A 17,948-nucleotide genomic window follows, 5' to 3' on the forward strand; every position below is an offset into this window, starting at 1 on the left:
AAACAGGACTATAATTAGCTTGCTGAGAAGCATGTATTAACACATGTGCTATCTACTTAGTGGGATTTTTTTTGTCTTTTTAAATTAAACTGATATGGAAATAGTTTGAGAGAAGAATTTAAGAAATAGGTGTGGCTTTTGAGTGAAAGCACATTTTCTTTCTAAGTGTTGGAAGCTGCTCACCTTTATCTCAGTTGGCAGCAACCTCTCTCTACAGCAGTCGTCCCTTACCTGTCGTGTCCATCAACAGCTCCAGTTATTATCATATTCCCAATGTACCGACTTCCTAAACGCATCTTCCCTGGCCAGTTTACATTGTCACCTTTGTATGTCTTCCTGTATTATGGGTGATAGCCTCACTGGGGAGTGTGGGGGGGTACATATTGAAAAACAGTCTTCCTGTCATAATCCCAGTGACTTCCTTCTCTCTGTCACTTCCCAACCACAGGACCATTACTGGGCACCATGTCCACCTGTACACTGGAGTTAGGAATAAGTACAGAAGAGTTCAATTCAGTTCAGCAAACAGTTATGATCTCTTTGTTTTGCGCCAGGTACTGTGGTAGGTACTGGAGTGCAAAGTGAAGAAGATAATCTGCTGGGTCTCAAGGAGCTCGTGGTCTAATACCCAGTCTTGTATTACAGTTCAGCATTGTCCTGTGCACTTTGCCTACGTCCCTCTGTCTCATCACCTGTGCAACCTCTCCTGCCTCCCTGGCTTGCTTCCTATCTTTCATCACTCTGTCCCTTTAGCCTGCTGGCACCTTCCTTTTCAACCACAGACAACACTCTGTTCTCAAATGATTAGAATACAAGGTATAACTCAACTCCAGAAAGGCTTTCTGAACTAAGTAAGGGACGTTGTAAATGTTTAACCATCTTTATTTTCCTAAATTATTTGATCATAAGCAACAATAAGACAGAAATGCAACTATTATCTGGAGAGTTAATTTGGGGATAACAGGGACCCCTTAGTTTCTTGGCTAATTTTATGCTTACTTGTAATTAATTGGTGATATATTTTCTTAACCATTAAAAAAATCACATTATACTAATCACATTTAAAAACAGTTTAGGCCGGGCGCGGTGGCTCACGCCTGTAATTCTAGCTCTCTGGGAGGCCGAGGTGGGTGGATTGTCTGAGCTCAGGAGTTCGAGACCAGCCTGAGCAAGAGCAAGACCCTGCCTCTACTAAAATTAGAAAGAAATTAATCGGCCAACTAAAAATATATAGAAAAAATTAGCCAGGCATGGTGGCGCATGCCTGTAGTCCCAGCTACTCGGGAGGCTGGGGCAGGAGGATCACTTGAGCCCAGGAGTTTGAGGTTGCTGTGAGCTAGGCTGACGCCATGGCACTCAATCTAGCCAGGGCAACAGAGTGAGACTTTGTCTCAAAAAAAAAAAAAACATAACAGTTTAGGAGGAAAAGCTAATGGTTTGTGGCAGATTCATTTGCCTTAAGAATTATTTTAAAAGAAGTGTTAGAATTGAGGCTTGAAAAAACCATAGAGCACTCATATTCTTGACTAAATTAAAAAAAAAATTAGAAAGATATTTCTTTCACCTATCCGCACCAATAGTAAGAACTTACAGAGATTTGTCTCTAAGAAATTGGAATATTGGATCTGTGAAGACAAAAAATACAGAACATAGAAATGTTGCAAAACTAAAGTGTTTCTCTAGATCATTCAAATTATTTAAGATAATTTTGTTTCTTAGAAACATTCATACCCTGGCTTGGTAACCTCAGGAAGCTCTCCCTCTTTCATTCCTTTTTCTCTCTATTCACCCCCAGGTCCCCAAAATATCACTGTAACTCCACTTTTCAGAGACTACAAAAATTAAACCCTGGGTGTTGAATAAATGACTACTTTTAACATCTCTGAAGGTACCCTAAACCTTCTCTTTGTGTCTTCTAATTAAACTTTCTTTTCTAAACAAACCCCACATTTAGCTGAATCACAGTTTTTTGTGCTTTTTTTCCCCCTTACTATTGCTGCAATACTATTTTTTCTATTGTTTATTTAAAGCATGCAGTATTTCAACTACATTTGGATTAAATAAGGTTTAATCAAAAACTGGTCTTGAAACTTAATCGCTGTAGCAAGGTGTGAGGAAGAATCAAGTTCTAACACTAACAAACGACTTGCTAGAATACAGCTTGTTTTAAGCTGGAAAGTGTTTCTAATAACAGATTTTCATTTCAAAACACGTGTGAGTTTTGTACTCAGCTTCATTAATTTATACTGTCACCCAGAATATTTCTCTTTAGGATCTTTTTAAATTTATGGCTCATGTTATTATCTAATTGGTAGTAAGCCACTTCATTTTCAATATATGAAGGACATAGTTATGGACATCCTTGTAAATCAATCCTGACTAGTCCAAGATAATTGATTGCATTAAATATTGCTATATTAAGCAAGTGGCCCCTACTTTTGGCCGTAAAATACCCAAATTAAGTTAATCGTGCTTCCTGATTGGATAGCAATTGACCTGCTAAATTTCAATCAGATTTGTTACATGGTGTTGGTGTATCAAATTTGCATAATGCTGCATTCTGATAATTTGCTCACCATGACTCTTTGCCCTCCAGCATTTTTTTCAGGGTGTCCTTTACTTCTGTGTTCCTCAGGCTGTAGATCAGAGGGTTAAGCATGGGAATTACAAGACTATAAAACACAGAGACCACTTTGTTGTTCTTCCATGAATTCCCTGCTGTAGGTTGCCGCAGGTACATGAAAAACAGTGTTCCGTAGAAGATGGTGACAACAGTGAGGTGGGAGGCGCAGGTGGAAAATGCTTTGCACTTGCCCTCGGAAGACTGGATTCTTAAGATGGAGAAAAGGATGCAGATGTAGGAGATGACGACAGTCATGAGGGATCCAGTGAGGTTCACCGCAGAGAATATCAAGAGCTCCTTTTCTTTGTTGTGGGTGTCAGAGCAGGAGAGGGCGAGGAGAGGGGGGTCAGCACAGTAGAAGTGGTGGATGACGTTGGAGTCGCAGAAAGACAGCTGGAAAGTCAGAACTGTCTGTATCACAGAGTTCAGGAAGCCATAGGTATAGACCCCTACCACCAACTCATTGCAGACCCGCTGCGTCATAATGGCTGTGTAAATCAGGGGGTTGCAGATAGCCATGTAGCGGTCATAGGCCATTGTGGCCAATAGGAAGCATTCAGTAGTGGCAAAAGCACTGGAGAAGTACAGCTGAGCAAAACAGCCCGAGAAAGAGATGGTTTTTTTCTTCATCAATAAATTCTGCAGCATCTTGGGCCCAATGGAAGATGAGTAGCAAAGATCAATGAATGCCAGGTGACTGAGGAAATAGTACATGGGGGTGTGGAGCCGAGAGTCTGCTTTGATGAGCAGGATCATGCCAAGGTTTCCCACCAGGGTGGTGAGATAAATCACCAAGAACACCACAAAGAGGGGGAGCTGCAGCTCAGGCCTGTCTGTGAACCCCATGAGGACGAATTCTGTCACTGTGGTACGATTGCCTCTTGACATTTTGTTCTCTCCACTGCTGCAAGAAGGAGAGATATTGCAATTTACGAATGAGTTCCCTCTTAATGGACGTTTACATGTTTACACTTTTTGTTTCTTTTTCTTCTGTTTCAGATAAAGCTGGAATAAATATCCCTAAGACCTGAGGATAAAGGATAAACTACTAGAAGTGACGTTTGGGTCAAAATATGGACATTCATTTTTCATATATATTCATCTTTCTTTTTTTGATGGTGATTGATAAACTGACCTCCAAGTAAGTTTCACCATGTTACACTCACTTCCAACAATATTGTGTAAGAATACTGATTTTCCCACACTGCTATTCCAAAATTTTATTCAATTTTAAACCTTTGCCACTGTGATGGTGAACATTGGTAACTCACATTGTTTTAATTCATGTGTTTTTATGAGTAAGATTAAGCATTTCCCAGATAAGTATTTGCATGTTTTTTTCCCTGTGAACTGTCAGTTCATTTCCTTTGTTAACTTTTCTATTATGTTGTTGATTTTCTAAACATTTTATTTATAGGGAGCTTTTTATTGCAAATTATTTTTCAGTTTATTACTGTCCCTTAATATTGGTGTGATAATTTTTTTTGTGCTATGAAGCAAGTTTTAAATTGTTTGATGTAAAATTTATCAAGCTTTTCCTTTTTGAATTCTGATCTTTGTGATATGGTTATATATGGTTATGTTGATATGTTCAATTTAAAATCATTTTTAAAATGATCTCTTGTTTTATTCTACGGATTTACTGGATTTCATTTTTACATTACGAACTTTGCTCTAACTGGAATTTAATTTTGATGTAAGGAATGAGATGATCAACTACAGTCACGTGTTACTTAAAGACAGGAATACATTCTAAGAAATGCGTCGTTAGGCGATGTTGTGTGATCACAGAGAGCACTTACACAAACCTAGATGGTCCAGCCTACTACATATCTAGGCTATATGGCATATTTCTCCTAGGCTACAAACCTGTGCTGCATGTTACTGCACTGAATACTGTAGGCTATTATAACACAGTGGTAAGTATTTGTGTGTCTAAACATATATAAACATAGAAAAGATACAGCAAAAATATGACATTATAATCTTATGGGACCACCATCGTATATGTGGTCCATCATTGATCAGAAGATTGTTATGTGTGCATGACTGTGTTTTTATTTCTCCAAATGGCTAGCCAGGTGTCCAAATGCAGCTTGTTGATGAAGTCATTTTCCTGATGATTCTGTTGATTTAAAACTCCGACTTTATCATATACAAAAACATCCTTAAGTACTTGAGTCCATTTCTGATTTTTTTTTTTTGCAGTCTTTTCTAGAACCAGGACCAAATGTTTAAATACAATAGCTATATAATTCATTTTAATATCTGGTGAAAGTTTTTCTGGCCATTCTCACATATATGTTTTTCCAGATGAATATTAACATTATTTTATCAAGTTCCAAAAAACAGAAATAATTCTGTTTGTACTTATAATGCTATTGCATTTAATTGATACAGTAATTTGGGGGATAACTGACATCTTTACAATTGAATCTTCTTTTTTATAACTAAGGTATATATTTCATTTATTAAAGACTTTCCTAAATAGAGTTTTTTTTTTTTTGAGACAGAGTCTCGCTTTGTTGCCCAGGCTAGAGTGAGTGCTGTGGCATCAGCCTAGCTGACAGCAACCTCAAACTACTGGGATCAAGCAATCCTTCTGCCTCAGCCTCCCAAGTAGCTGGGACTACAGGCATGCCCAGCTAATTTTTTCTATATAGATTTTTAGTCTAGCTAATTTCTTTCTATTTTTTTTAGTAGAGACGGGGTCTCGCTCTTGCTCAGGCTGGTCTCAAACTCCTGAGTTCAAATGATCCGCCCACCTCGGCCTCCCAGAGTGCTAGGATTATAGGCGTGAGCCACCACACCCAGCCCTAAATAGAGTTTTAAAGTTTTCTTTAAACTTTACAGGTATACATTGTACCTATTTCTTTAAATTCTAAGCACAGGCATTTTATCTTTTTGTAACTATTGTAAATTAAATCTTTTTTCCCCATGTTTTTTGGTCTATTTAAATATTGTTGACATATAAGAAAGCTATTTATTTTTGTAAATTAATTTTATAATTATGTTCCTTACCATAGTTTCTTATCATTTAAAAATAGTTTGCTAGTTGATTCCCTTGGGTTTTCAAATATATATTCATAAAATATGAAAGAATATGAATTTCATCCCTCATTTCTATATAGTATTTTTTGTTCCTTTCTCTTCTCTACTTGGATCGGCTAGTATTTCCAGAGCAGTGCTAAAAAATAGTGACAATGGTGGCAATTTTTACCTTTCAACCTCTTGAAGGATGTTTCAGTGCAAGGAGACTCTCAGGCACTATAGACAGCATAGGCTGAACAAAGTTACTGAGGTTTGAGAAAGACCAGGCTTTAAAGATCTGCAAATATTTGATGTGCTTAGAAAGCAGGCTCCCAAGGAGCAGGCCTGTGCCTGGCATTGGCAGGGCAGGGCAAGAATAATAAATGAAGGCCCACGTATAATGTGCCTAAATATTAAAAAGTTAAAAATCAAGATAAGAAGTTAATAAAATATGTTTTATCATCCTTCCTCAATAACTATAACTTTATAATGAGCTGGAAGGCAGAATTCTTGGGATCCTTGGGGTTCCAGGCTGGAAAGCAGTGGCATAAGGAGGACTTGTCTCCAGCCCATGTGTATAAACTCCATTCACACCACTGCAAACAGCCATCCCTCGGCTACCCTTAGACCTGGGTGTGAGAGCATAAGCAGTGTGGTTCCTTATAACGGTGGTTTGGGAAAGAGGCACTTATAGACTCTGGGAATAAGCTGGGAGCTGTTTGGGCAAGGAACTTTAGGGTCCTGTTACCTGGAAGATGGTCTAGAAGGGGTGGACTGTGGGTGGGCACATTCCTTTGCCGCATGAAATGCAATGCAGTAGAAAGAAGCCCAGAATAGCCCTAAAGAATGGGGCTAAGGCATAGTCTCTTTTGTTTGGATCTAAAGGTAGTACTGCTTGTGAGTAAGTGAAGAGAAGCATAACTAGAAGTGAATGTCTGGGCTAGGTAATGGAGGGCTTAATATCCCATTATAAGAAGTTTGGTCTGTATACTGTAGGGAGTAGGCAGCTTTGACATGAACTGAGATGGCCATTGGAAGATGGAAAGAGCCCCCAAAAGTGAAGAATGGATTAGAGAAGAGTGTTTTAGGTAGACAGAACAATTGAGCAAGAAGTTGAGTCAGAAGAGCCCAGACCCTGTTCGGTGACCATGAGCATCCTTCTGGGTAAGAGCGAGTAAACATGAAAGAGATCTGTGGGAGACAAACTGGTTGTGAAGAGCTTTGAATGCCAGGGAGATCTAATAAGTGGTTCAGTGTGAGCGTGGACCCACCAAGCATCTGAGCAGTGGAATGACTTGACCAGTGCTCAGCTTTCAGGGAATTAGTCTGGTGGGGTGTGTGGATGAAGGGAAGGGAGAGAGCTGTCAGCAGGGACACCTACTGGGATGTTCTCCACATCAGAGAGGATTAGGATTTGAACTAAGGAATGATGGTAGAAATGAAGAAAGGGGACAGATATGGGAGACATCCCAAAGACAGAGGCTGTGTCACTTTGCAATTGACTGAGACCGAATTTTCAAGTCTGGGTTACCAGGATAATGATAATGTAAGAATTGACAGTTTAATTTAATTTTTACTTTATCTCTTTCCTAAGGAGGTCTGACACAATTTAAACACACACACACACACACACACACACACACACACACAGACAAATGTACCAAAATTAATACTATAGAATTCACGATAGAAGACACAATTGAGAGAAAAAAGAAGCGACTTTTCCCACTGTATGTATTTAACAATATTGCTGTGTGGTAGTGATTTTAGTAGAAACAGAAAGTCTGGACTAACCTAAGAAATATTTTTAACCCCTGGAAATGGAAGGGCACATGAACTACTTTGGGAATCTGATTAAAGCTCATTGTCTATTCCTAGGAAAGTTTCACTCATTCTGCACCCGAATGTTTATGGCAGCACAATTCACTATTGCAAGAATGTGGAAACAACCCAAGTGCCCGTCAATCCATGAGTGGATTATCAAAATTTGGTATATGTTCACAATGGAATATTACTCAATCATAAGAAACGACAGTGATCTAGCACCTCTTACACTTTCCTGGATTAAACTTAAGCCCATTATCCAAAGTGGAGCACCACAAGAGCAGCAGGGACCCATTTGTACTCACCATCAAATTGGTATTAACTAATCAACACATAAATGCACATATCAGAACAACATCTAGTGGATGCTGGGGAAGGGGGAGGGCGGCGGGAGGAGGGAGGAGGAGGGAGGAGGGGACAGGTATTTGAATACACAAGGAGTGCAATGCGCACTACCGGAAATGGACATATTTGAAACACGGACTTCGGTGGGTGGGGAACCAAGGGCAACACACGCAACCTAAACATCTGTACACCCATAATTTGCTGAAAAAAAAAAAACAAAAACAAAAACAAAAAACAAAATTCTGCTCGTAATTTCAGAGGCTTCATGAGTTTATCAAGTCCCTGCTATGGCTTTCTCATAAAACAATACACTGACAAAAATAAAATTCCAGTTTTTCGAAGTAAGAGCCAACCAATTCTTACCCGTTCCGTCTCTGACAGAAGCAAAGCACACCTGTTTCAAAGCCCTGTCCTCTCCACAGTCCAGAACTGAAACCCTTCTCTTGGCTACCTGTGGCTTTTGCTACGACAGCTTTAAAAGGAAATAGAATTTACCAAGCACCTGTCAGACAGTTAGGCAGGATTCCTAATGCCCTGGAAGCATCCACCTGGTGCACTTCTATTCAGACAAACGGGTTTCTTCATGTCTGACAGGAGGGCTTGGTTTCTGTGTTCTATAGACAAATCCGTGAGTATTTATAAAGTTAAAGTGTAATGAGTTCGTTATCTTTTGTTATTCCAGAGCTTCCTAGGCACCAAGGGAACAATTTACACAGAGTTTCTCTGAGATATTTTACATTTGATTTAAGTCACCCTTGGGAATTAAAATCCTGGAATCAGCTAGTAGGTAATGATGACTCACATTATGATGCTTTGGTGCCTGTTCTCAGGATGATTTCCAAGTTCAGAACCCTTGGTGTGATGCTAGGATACAGCCATCCTGCCCTTGCTAGGACATCTACAGTGGCTGACCTTAAAGTTATCACTGTGGCGAGGTCCCAGTGAATGTTTTATAGGGAGCTAGGTAAGATTACACAAAGATTGTATGACTAGGATGAACTTATGGGACATTTTTGCTTGCAAAGAAAAGATGGTCTTGGTTAGCATATTTATCACAACAGATAATGTAAGAGAAAAGTTGTCTTCATGTCTCCTACTGTTATATATTTCCCATTAAATCAAATTAAGGAATAAAATCATACTCAAGATCAGATCAGAGCCTAAATGTCCTAATGGTCCTGTAGGCCTCTTTCCCTTTCTCTCTCTCTTCCCTATTCCTTTCTGAATTTAAATTTGGGCAATCAATACTTCCTGGTGTGGCCAAGGTCAGCTTCTCACTGGCCACTGGGGAAAAAAGATTAGAACCTGGATCTCCAGGTCATTAATTACAGTGATTTAGCATAGCCCTTAAAGTACAAAGACAGGATTCTCAACCTTGGCATTTAAAGCGAGGCAGAGCTAAGGTCAGAGTATCCCCACATTAGAAAGCATCTTTTATATCCCTTAGCATTTCCCAAGTTCATTAATCACACCAAATAAGAGGAAACTGGAAGAGAAGTGCATTTGGGTCAGACCTGGAGGCATGGCTTTAGTGGTCTTTCTTAGTCATCTTTGCTGGTTTAAGTAACTTGTAGCAGGTAAATTTATGACTTCTCCTTCCAGGTAGTGGGGAGAATTTTTAGGTTAATATGATGGGAAACAAAAAGTAAGTTTCATTTGCTAATTGAAGAAATCCATGATTTTGCATGATTTAATCACATCCAGGTTTCATTAATAATAAGCCATGAGACTTTTGTTTCCAGAGTCCCTAGGACTGTGTGCCTACCTTGAGTAGTAACCAAAGGGACTGGAGTGAGGGACCGAGGCAGAGGGGCCGTGGAACTACTGCCATTTCTGTCACATGTCATCAATATCATTTCACTGTCTAGTCCTAGTTCAAATGATAATGTACTTTTTAGCAAGAATCATTTTTTTCCATGGAATTCTCATTCCATGATGAACCAATCATAGGAATTGAGTATCTGGGGGAAAATCCAGCCAGGTCTTCTAAAGGCTGGGCTTGCACAAAGCAGGTAGTACTGTGGATCTTGTCTGGTGAGTGCCCAGGAGGGGCAAGATGAGGGGAGAAACTGCTGTGCAGCTCACCGAGCTCAGGAAGACTGACAATGGCACTCTGGAGTCAGTACTTATGCCACACCCCATTACTTGACAAAACTGGGAAAGAGAAGTTCTAAGTTCAGGCACGTCAGATAGTCACCAGTGAGAGTCTAAAGAAGGAGAAGGTGTTTTAAGTATCTGCTGGGTCATGAGATTGAATTCTAGTTTTTAGGAAGGACTTGTGTTAAAGGAAGGTGCACATGTGATTCATGCATTCAACTGGGGATACACTTTGACAAAGAACATTCTCTAGATTGTAAGAAGTTTGGTCATATTCGTTCTTGAGGATGGTGACCAGTAAAAGTGCCAGGGGCGTAGCTCAAAACCACTGATACTTAGTCCTAAACAACCAGGAACTTATATGGAGTTGGTGTTTCTTTCACAGAACTATGAGTTGGTGGGTGCTCTGAATTACCTTGTCTGCCCTGGAGTAGCTGATGTGCTGCTGCATTTGATTTGAGGCTTAATGATACATTTAAGATTTCCCTTGGTGAAATGTTCCCATGTTAATACAGTGTTAAGCAACTAGAAATGTCCCCTTATAATTCTGTCCTAAAGTTACCAAAATTTAAACAGGGCTGAAAGAAATGTTAGTGTCATCACGGAGTGGGAAATTTCAACCTTCAGGGAAAAGAAAAGCTTTTTTACTCCTGCGTTTGCTTTCTTTGTATTCGTGAGTCATGCTTATATGGTGACTCCCCATAGGACAGCTTAGCTGTCTGGGCTGAGGCAAGTCTCTGCTCTTTATGACCTGAGAAAAGAGACGCTCTGGGCTGTAATTACACTGAGGCTATCGTAATTCAAATGCCCAATTGTTAGCATCTGTATGAGATTTTTTGAATTACACCAACATATTGACCTGTAGAATTTATTTAATAACATGTACTATAACAGAAAATTATTTTCCAAGAAAATGACTCACATGGTACTTGAAATTACAATTAACTTGTATTGTTTTCCTTTAGAATGAAAATTCATGGATGAGAGTAACTCAGAATTTTTACTACATAAGCTCAAAAGAAACAGGTGTTATGTGATCTGTGTTCACCACCCATATGCCCCACAGAGTGTGACACGGGGAAAGGGAATGGCATGAAGGAAAGTTTTATTTGAGAAAACAACAGATAAACACTAAGCAACCGCTCAGCAAATTTTTCTAATATAGACTATTACTATTGTTTTATACAGAACATTTTGGTTTTCTGCATTTGATAAATATTTTTGTAATTCAAACATATTATCTCAGTTTCTGACACCAAACAGATTGGGCTTCAGTTTCAGCTTAATTAAGAGCAGAGACCTGCTTTCCTTTGATGCACATTCAATAGTCCTTTTTTGGGGGTGGTGGTGGCGATTGCTATCTCTGGGAAATTTCTTTCCTCGGAATGCCTTGAAGTATATTTCAGGGATTCAAGGATTCAATGTGCTTATGGCCGTGGTTACCTGGTCCAAGTTAGGACAAGACTTGAACCAGTTTGTTTTGTAATCTCAGAGAAGAAAGTTGGACAGACTCAGGAATGAGAGGTGGAAGAGGTAGCTAAAAAAGCTTCAGAGGGGAGAATCCATGGAACTTAAACCAAGATGAATACCTGGGAGAGGAAGACATTTCTAATAGCATTGGTGATCTGTACAGAAACACTAATAAAAAAGCTGACAATCTTCTGAGCAAAACCCTAGCAGGCAAGAGCTAGAGTCCATGGGGCTGTGTAAGATAAGACATAGATGATGATCCAGTCAGCATGCAGAAGCAGAAAAGCTGTCATCGTGCATGTCCCTAAACTCAAGTGAGCCCAGGCCAGCAGGTTATTGTGGACTTTCATTGTCACCATGAATGCGTAGCTCACAGGGTGACCCATGGACATGGATTGCCCACAGGATACTCTGGCCAGGAGACAAAGATCCTTGGAGGGTGGAGCACATAAGAAATGAATCTGGATAAAGGTGCCCATCATGCCAATGGTTGTCCTCTGTAAGATGAGTCTGTGTAGTATCCTGACAGAATGGCAGCCCCCCATATAGATTAAAATGTGCAGGGGACAAGAGAAGTTCCAACCCAACTGGGATGTAGGGATTGTCTCCTGCTTCCACACAAGGACGAGGACATTCAGTATTAAGAAAGACATGGAGAGAGATCTTTGATGTTCTTCGTTTTCTGGGAACACATGGATGAGGCACTTGGGTCTGGTGTACTGAATTTCTCCAGTCACTTTGTTCTCTGATTTATCTTCTTCTGGGGGAAAATAAGAAATTCACAGACATTGAGGAAAACAATGAATAATCAGAGGGATTGAGATTAGATGTAAATAGTTTTCCCTCAACACATTTTTGGTGTTAGTTCTGCAAACAGAACTCCAAAGTTGTGTTCATGCATTTGTGCAACATTAGTGCATACAATCAACACTGAACATGGTTTTAAAAAAATTGATGTTTGCTCCTATGAATCTTCTCACTCTGAGCTATTTTTGAGTCTTCTTTTTCTCTCACCCCTTTTTAAAATTATACTACTCTAGGCTTGCATTCTGATAATAGCCCATCTTGCATTTCAGCCTAATTTTAGCAATTAATTTCTGAAGAATAAAAGTATCCAGGTAAAAAAATAGTTTGTAAAAGTGTTCAGTGGAAGGAATTCCAGCAATACATCATGGCTTGATCTTTTTATTTAGGAAGATATTAAAATACAAGAGGCATGGTGCGTTGTTGACTTCTTCATAGGACTTAATATATGAAGATAAGATGAATGAATGATAAGATGATAAGATGCTGTTATTTGACTGGTACTCCAGGTGTGTCCTCCTCCCACACAGACAGATGTTCGAAGAGCTGGCCGAGTGTTCTTTGCTACACTGCACCCTCACATCCTTTTCTGTCCTGCTCTTTTCAATGCAACTTTGTGTGAAAATGTCCTTTATGGACCAACTGAATACCTAGAACTATAGCATTAATTAACTAATTCATTCTTCAAAGCTAGGCTCTGTAATAGTTTCTAACCATTCTGTCTTTAGAATTGTTTTAACTTATTCATAAGCGGATGTAGTTAAATAAAAAAAAACCTTTTTGCTTTAGTCCATGTATTTATTTTATACCCAAGTTGAAATTTTTTTTTTTTTTTTTTTTTTTGAGACAGAGTCTCACTGTGTTGCCCAGGTTAGAGTGCCGTGGCATCATCCTAGCTCACAGCAACCTCACACTCCTGGGCTCAAGCAATCCTTCTGCCTCAGCCTCCCAAGTAGCTGGGACTACAGGCATGCACCACCATGCCTGGCTAATTTTTTCTATATATTTTTAGTTGTCCGATTCATTTCTTTCTAATTTTAGTAGAGACGGGGTCTCGCTCTTGCTCAGGCTGGTCTCGAACTCCTGAGCTCAAACAATCCCCCCGCCTCGGCCTCCCAGAGAGCTAGGATTACAGGCATGAGCCACCGCGCCTGGCCCCAAGTTGAAATTTTAAGTTCCTTTTTTTTGCACATTACATATTGTTTTTGTATTTTTATTGTATATTATTAATCTTTATTTGGATACTCTTCCCCTAAGTATTTATTAATAATTTGCAAGTGTACAAGCTTAAAATACACTTTGTATGTAAAAAATTGAAAATATTGAAAAAAGTTGAAATACCCATGTCTTTAATTATTATAGAACTTAGTTGAGAAAAGCAATCTGATAAAACAAGATAGAATATGAAGATAGAGATAATTTGCTTATACATTTTACTATAAAACAAGATAGTAAAAGATCCTGATATCTTTTGGGTCAGGAGTTATTTCTACAAAGGCTTTTTTTTTTTTTTAAGAGACAGGGCCTTGCTCCATCATCTGGGCTGAGTGCAGTCACATGATCATAGCTCACTGAGACCTTGAACTCCTGGGCTCAAGTGATCCTCCCACCTCAGTCTCCCGAGTTGCTGGGATTATAGGTATGCACTGCCACACCAGGCTAATTTTTTGTAGAGATGGAGTCTTGCTATGATGCCCAGGCTAGTCTTGAACTCCTGGCCTCAAGTGATCCTGCCACTTCTGCCTCCCTAATAACTGGGATTACAGGCATGAGCCACCAGGCTTGGTGACAAAGGGAATTTTTTTTTTTTTTTTTGAGACAGAGTCTCGCTTTGTTGCCCTGGCTAGAGTGAGTGCCATGGCGTCAGCCTAGCTCACAATAACCTCAAACTCCTGGGCTCAAGCAATCCTTCTGCCTCAGCCTCCCGAATAGCTGGGACTACAGGCATGCGCCACCATGCCCGGCTAATTTTTTCTCTCTATATATATTTTTAGTTGTCCAGATAATTTATTTCTATTTTTTGGTAGAGACGGGGGTCTCACTCTTGCTCAGGCTGGTCTAGAACTCCTGACCTTGAGCGATCCACCCGCCTCGGCCTCCCAGAGTGCTAGGATTACAGGCATGAGCCACCGCGCCCGGCCAACAAAGGGAATTTTTTATGTGAGGTTAAAAATCCCTTCTTTACTCTCATTTACACTCTTCTAGTTTCACTATTTTTTAGAAGTCAGATTCTATTTGCTTGAAAACTGGATCCCCGTCATTCCTAGAATCTTTCTGATCTTTCACTTGGTCAGCATGCTCACATTTGCTCAGAATGCAACTGATCTAGGATATTACTTTCAAGCCTGTTGATTCCTGAATGAAACCTGACCAGATGGTCCCTCTCAGTGGTGGAGCAAGCTACAGATTCAGACGGTACTCACCAGTCATCCATAAAGCAGTTAGCAGAGATTTTAGAAATTTTATTTAAAAGTGCCAGTTTTGTTTAATTTCAAAGAGCCAGGTAATTTCAGGCCCCAAAGGGGGGAAAGGTGTATTTTTTAGTATCTTTAAGTGCTGTTTGAATGTATGTACATATGTGTATATATATATACACACACACACACATACACACACAGGTAAGAATTAATGACATCTCCTGTTGCTCTAATGCCCCCATTATCTGGGGATGGGCCATGACTTGCAGAAGTATCAGCTCCAGCTGCTGGGGAAGCAGGGATAGGCAGAGATGTTGTCTCACCTGTGAGTCCTTTGGGGCTTTTTCTTCGATTCTCCACTTCATGTTCAGTTCCAAACATAGGAGATGGGAATCCCTAGACTAATCATCCTCAGACTCAATGGAGTCTCTAAAATTGACTATGAGCAGAGGCTTCCCTTTTCCCTGAGGAGTCATTAAACCATCTACTCTGAGCCAACTAATCCAAACCCAAAGTCTAGTTTCAGGTAAACAATTTAAATACCAAGGGGAAGTAATTGTCCTAATGAACTTGAAAATATATTTACTTATGATTGCAATAAGGTAAGGTAAGCCCTGGTTTCAGATGAGAACCAGCATGCTAATAGGACTAAATAATAATAATGATGATAACAAATAAGAGCAATTTATCTCTTATTTCTCTGAAGAAAATAATATTCCTTTGATTTGCCATATTGGCTGGAATGAGTAGATCCAGGAGCCTCCATTTGAATCTTCCAATATAATAGCCCTATTCCATGGATCGTGGAGCCAATGTGGGGGGAATTTTGGCAATTGTTAGCCAAAACTATTTCAGTTATAAATCCGGGTGCTATTGGGGTCACAATAAGGTGAAATTGGGTCAAAATTCCACTTATAAGAATTCTATTTATTGGAAGATTTCCACTAATTCTTATAAGTTTCCTCTCTGATTGATGGACTCCAGTGGAGTTCTGGACCTCCAAAAATTAGTGTAGCTCAGAGTCTGTGTGTAATAGTCCCTGAAACGTCTATTTCCCTTTCTCATTAATAATAACCTTTAAAAGGCCTTAAACCCGTTTGGAATAGATGAGGAATGAGAGTCACAGAATATGTATGTGATATTGCAAGTTTTCTTCCTCAAGGTACATAGCCTCTGCTTAATGCAAGCAACTCTAGATCTCTGAATTGATTCAGGTCCAGAATTGTGTGAAGAGCTTTCACTAAATTTCATGATATTTCAAATCAGGCTCCTGCTCTCTGACTCTAGAATGTATTAAGTCATACATAGTAAGTAGAGACTTACTGGGTTGCCCATTGGCAACCAGTGCCCATTGGTGCCCATCAGGGGTTCTAAGGACACCATGCTTAATTAGCCATCTCCAAATTAATGTTTCACTTTAGATTACAAACATTAAATTGACCGTAAAGCTTTTTTTTTTGGTCCGAAGACATTAAAGACAAGTGCTTCTGTACAATGTAGACTTTCAAAATGGAAGTTTTTCAGCACAAAATGAGATTTTATAGAAAGACATTAAATTTTCACTATAAAACTTGGTAAAAATCCAAAAAAAAAAAAAGTGGCTAAGCAAACCCAATGTACACTGGTATAAATGTGGGAGATGTAAATGTAAAGTGAGCAGGCAAATAACCATATAGGCCCTACTTTCAATGTTTAAAATGACTGAAGGAATAAACCACATAAGGCATAGAGCATTCATAGTTTCTAGGATTTTAGTTCTGTGTGATACCAAAAATAGACAAGTATATTGGCATCTAATCTTTCTAAATTTCTTATATATTGATAAGATTCTGGCATGAGAATAGATATAAACATGACATAACTCAATACTGCAAGATTTCAGAAAAGGTCAATTGATACAAATCATAAACACATTTTACTTAACATTTTTTTCTTTTTAAATTTTATTTAGATTTTTAATGATTTTTTGTTCTTTTTTTCCAATAAGCTTTCTCAGGTTGAAGATAAGCACATTTTAAATGCTGAACAGCATGAATCTTTTGCTAAGTGTCCAAATGGATTTATTGTAACCCAAATATAGAGATTGCAATTCTGTCAAGCTCATAGCCTGGCAAAACTGTTTTTCAATACTCCTACAGAAGCTTCATTAGACTTATTTGCCAAGCCAACATATTGTCTAATATGTATCACAAATTATGTCCTGTCTCAACTTGCATTTCCAAGGCAATAGCATCAGGCATCTCCCCGCTCCCCCCTCCCCAGGTTTTTATTGACTGCAACAGCTGTTTCTATGACCACTGGAGTCTTTGAAGTACACCTGCATTTTAGGATGATACTTCTCCAGATACAAAAGTTCTTGCTGTTAAAAGCTCGATGCCACTTTTGTCTTATGAATTGCACTGCATCTTCATATTTCATTACACCTTCAAATGATGCAAGGGCAACAAGCACTGGAGTTCTCCCAAGGCCTACAACACAATGAACAACAATACAGTAACCAAGTTCTTGAAGAAACTTTTTTTTACAAGACTTAACCAGTCATCAACAATTTGGTTGGAGAGAAAAACACCAGCATCGAAGGCCAATCAAGAACAAGGGTGCCTTCTTTGTCCACAAGAGTAGCGTCATAAGTTGCTTCACGTACTCTTATTATACTATTGTGGTAACTCTATACTGGAACAAGACAAAGATGCCCACTTTCACCACTTCTACTCGACATAGTACAGGAAGTCCTAGCCAGAGCAATCAGCAAGAGAAGGAAATAAAGGGCATCCAAATTGGAAAAGAGAAAATCAAACTATCCCTGTTTGTTGATGATAATGATATTATATCTAGAAAACTGTAAAGACTCCTCCAAAAGACTCCTAGAATTGATAAATAAATTCAGTAAAGTCTCAACTTACAAAAATCGATGTAGACAAATCAGTAGCATTTGTATACACTAATAACAAGCAAGCTGAGACTCAAATCAAGAACTCAGTACAATCACAATAGCTGCAAAAAAAAAAAAAAATACCAAGGAACATACTTAACCAAGGACACAGAGGATCTCTACAAGGAGAACTACAAAACAGTGATGAAAGAAATTGTTGGAGACACAAACAAATGGAAAAACATCCCATGCTCATGAGTTGGAAGAATCAATATTGTTAAAATGTCCATATTACTCAAAGTGATTTAGAGATTCAATGGAATTCCCATCAAAATACCAATGTCATTAGTCACAGAATTAGAAAAAACTATTCTAAATTTCATATGGAATCAAAAAAGAGCCCAAGTAGCCAAAGAAATTCTAAGCTAAAAGAACAAATCTGGAAGTATCACATTACTTGACTTAA

General features: G+C 39.0%; 1 protein-coding gene across 1 annotated transcript; it reads right to left on the minus strand.

Annotated features, from left to right (window-relative positions):
- Positions 1-2,572: 2,572 nt before the first annotated feature.
- LOC105818253 (olfactory receptor 1030-like) lies at positions 2,573-3,160 on the minus strand. Its single transcript, XM_012654191.1, has one exon. The coding sequence runs from the start codon at positions 3,158-3,160 to the stop codon at positions 2,573-2,575; it is 588 nt and encodes a 195-aa protein (XP_012509645.1).
- Positions 3,161-17,948: the final 14,788 nt, after the last annotated feature.

The sequence above is a fragment of the Propithecus coquereli genome, unplaced genomic scaffold (genome assembly GCF_000956105.1).
Source record: "Propithecus coquereli isolate 6110/MARCELLA unplaced genomic scaffold, Pcoq_1.0 Scaffold44, whole genome shotgun sequence".
Taxonomy (NCBI): domain Eukaryota; kingdom Metazoa; phylum Chordata; class Mammalia; order Primates; family Indriidae; genus Propithecus; species Propithecus coquereli.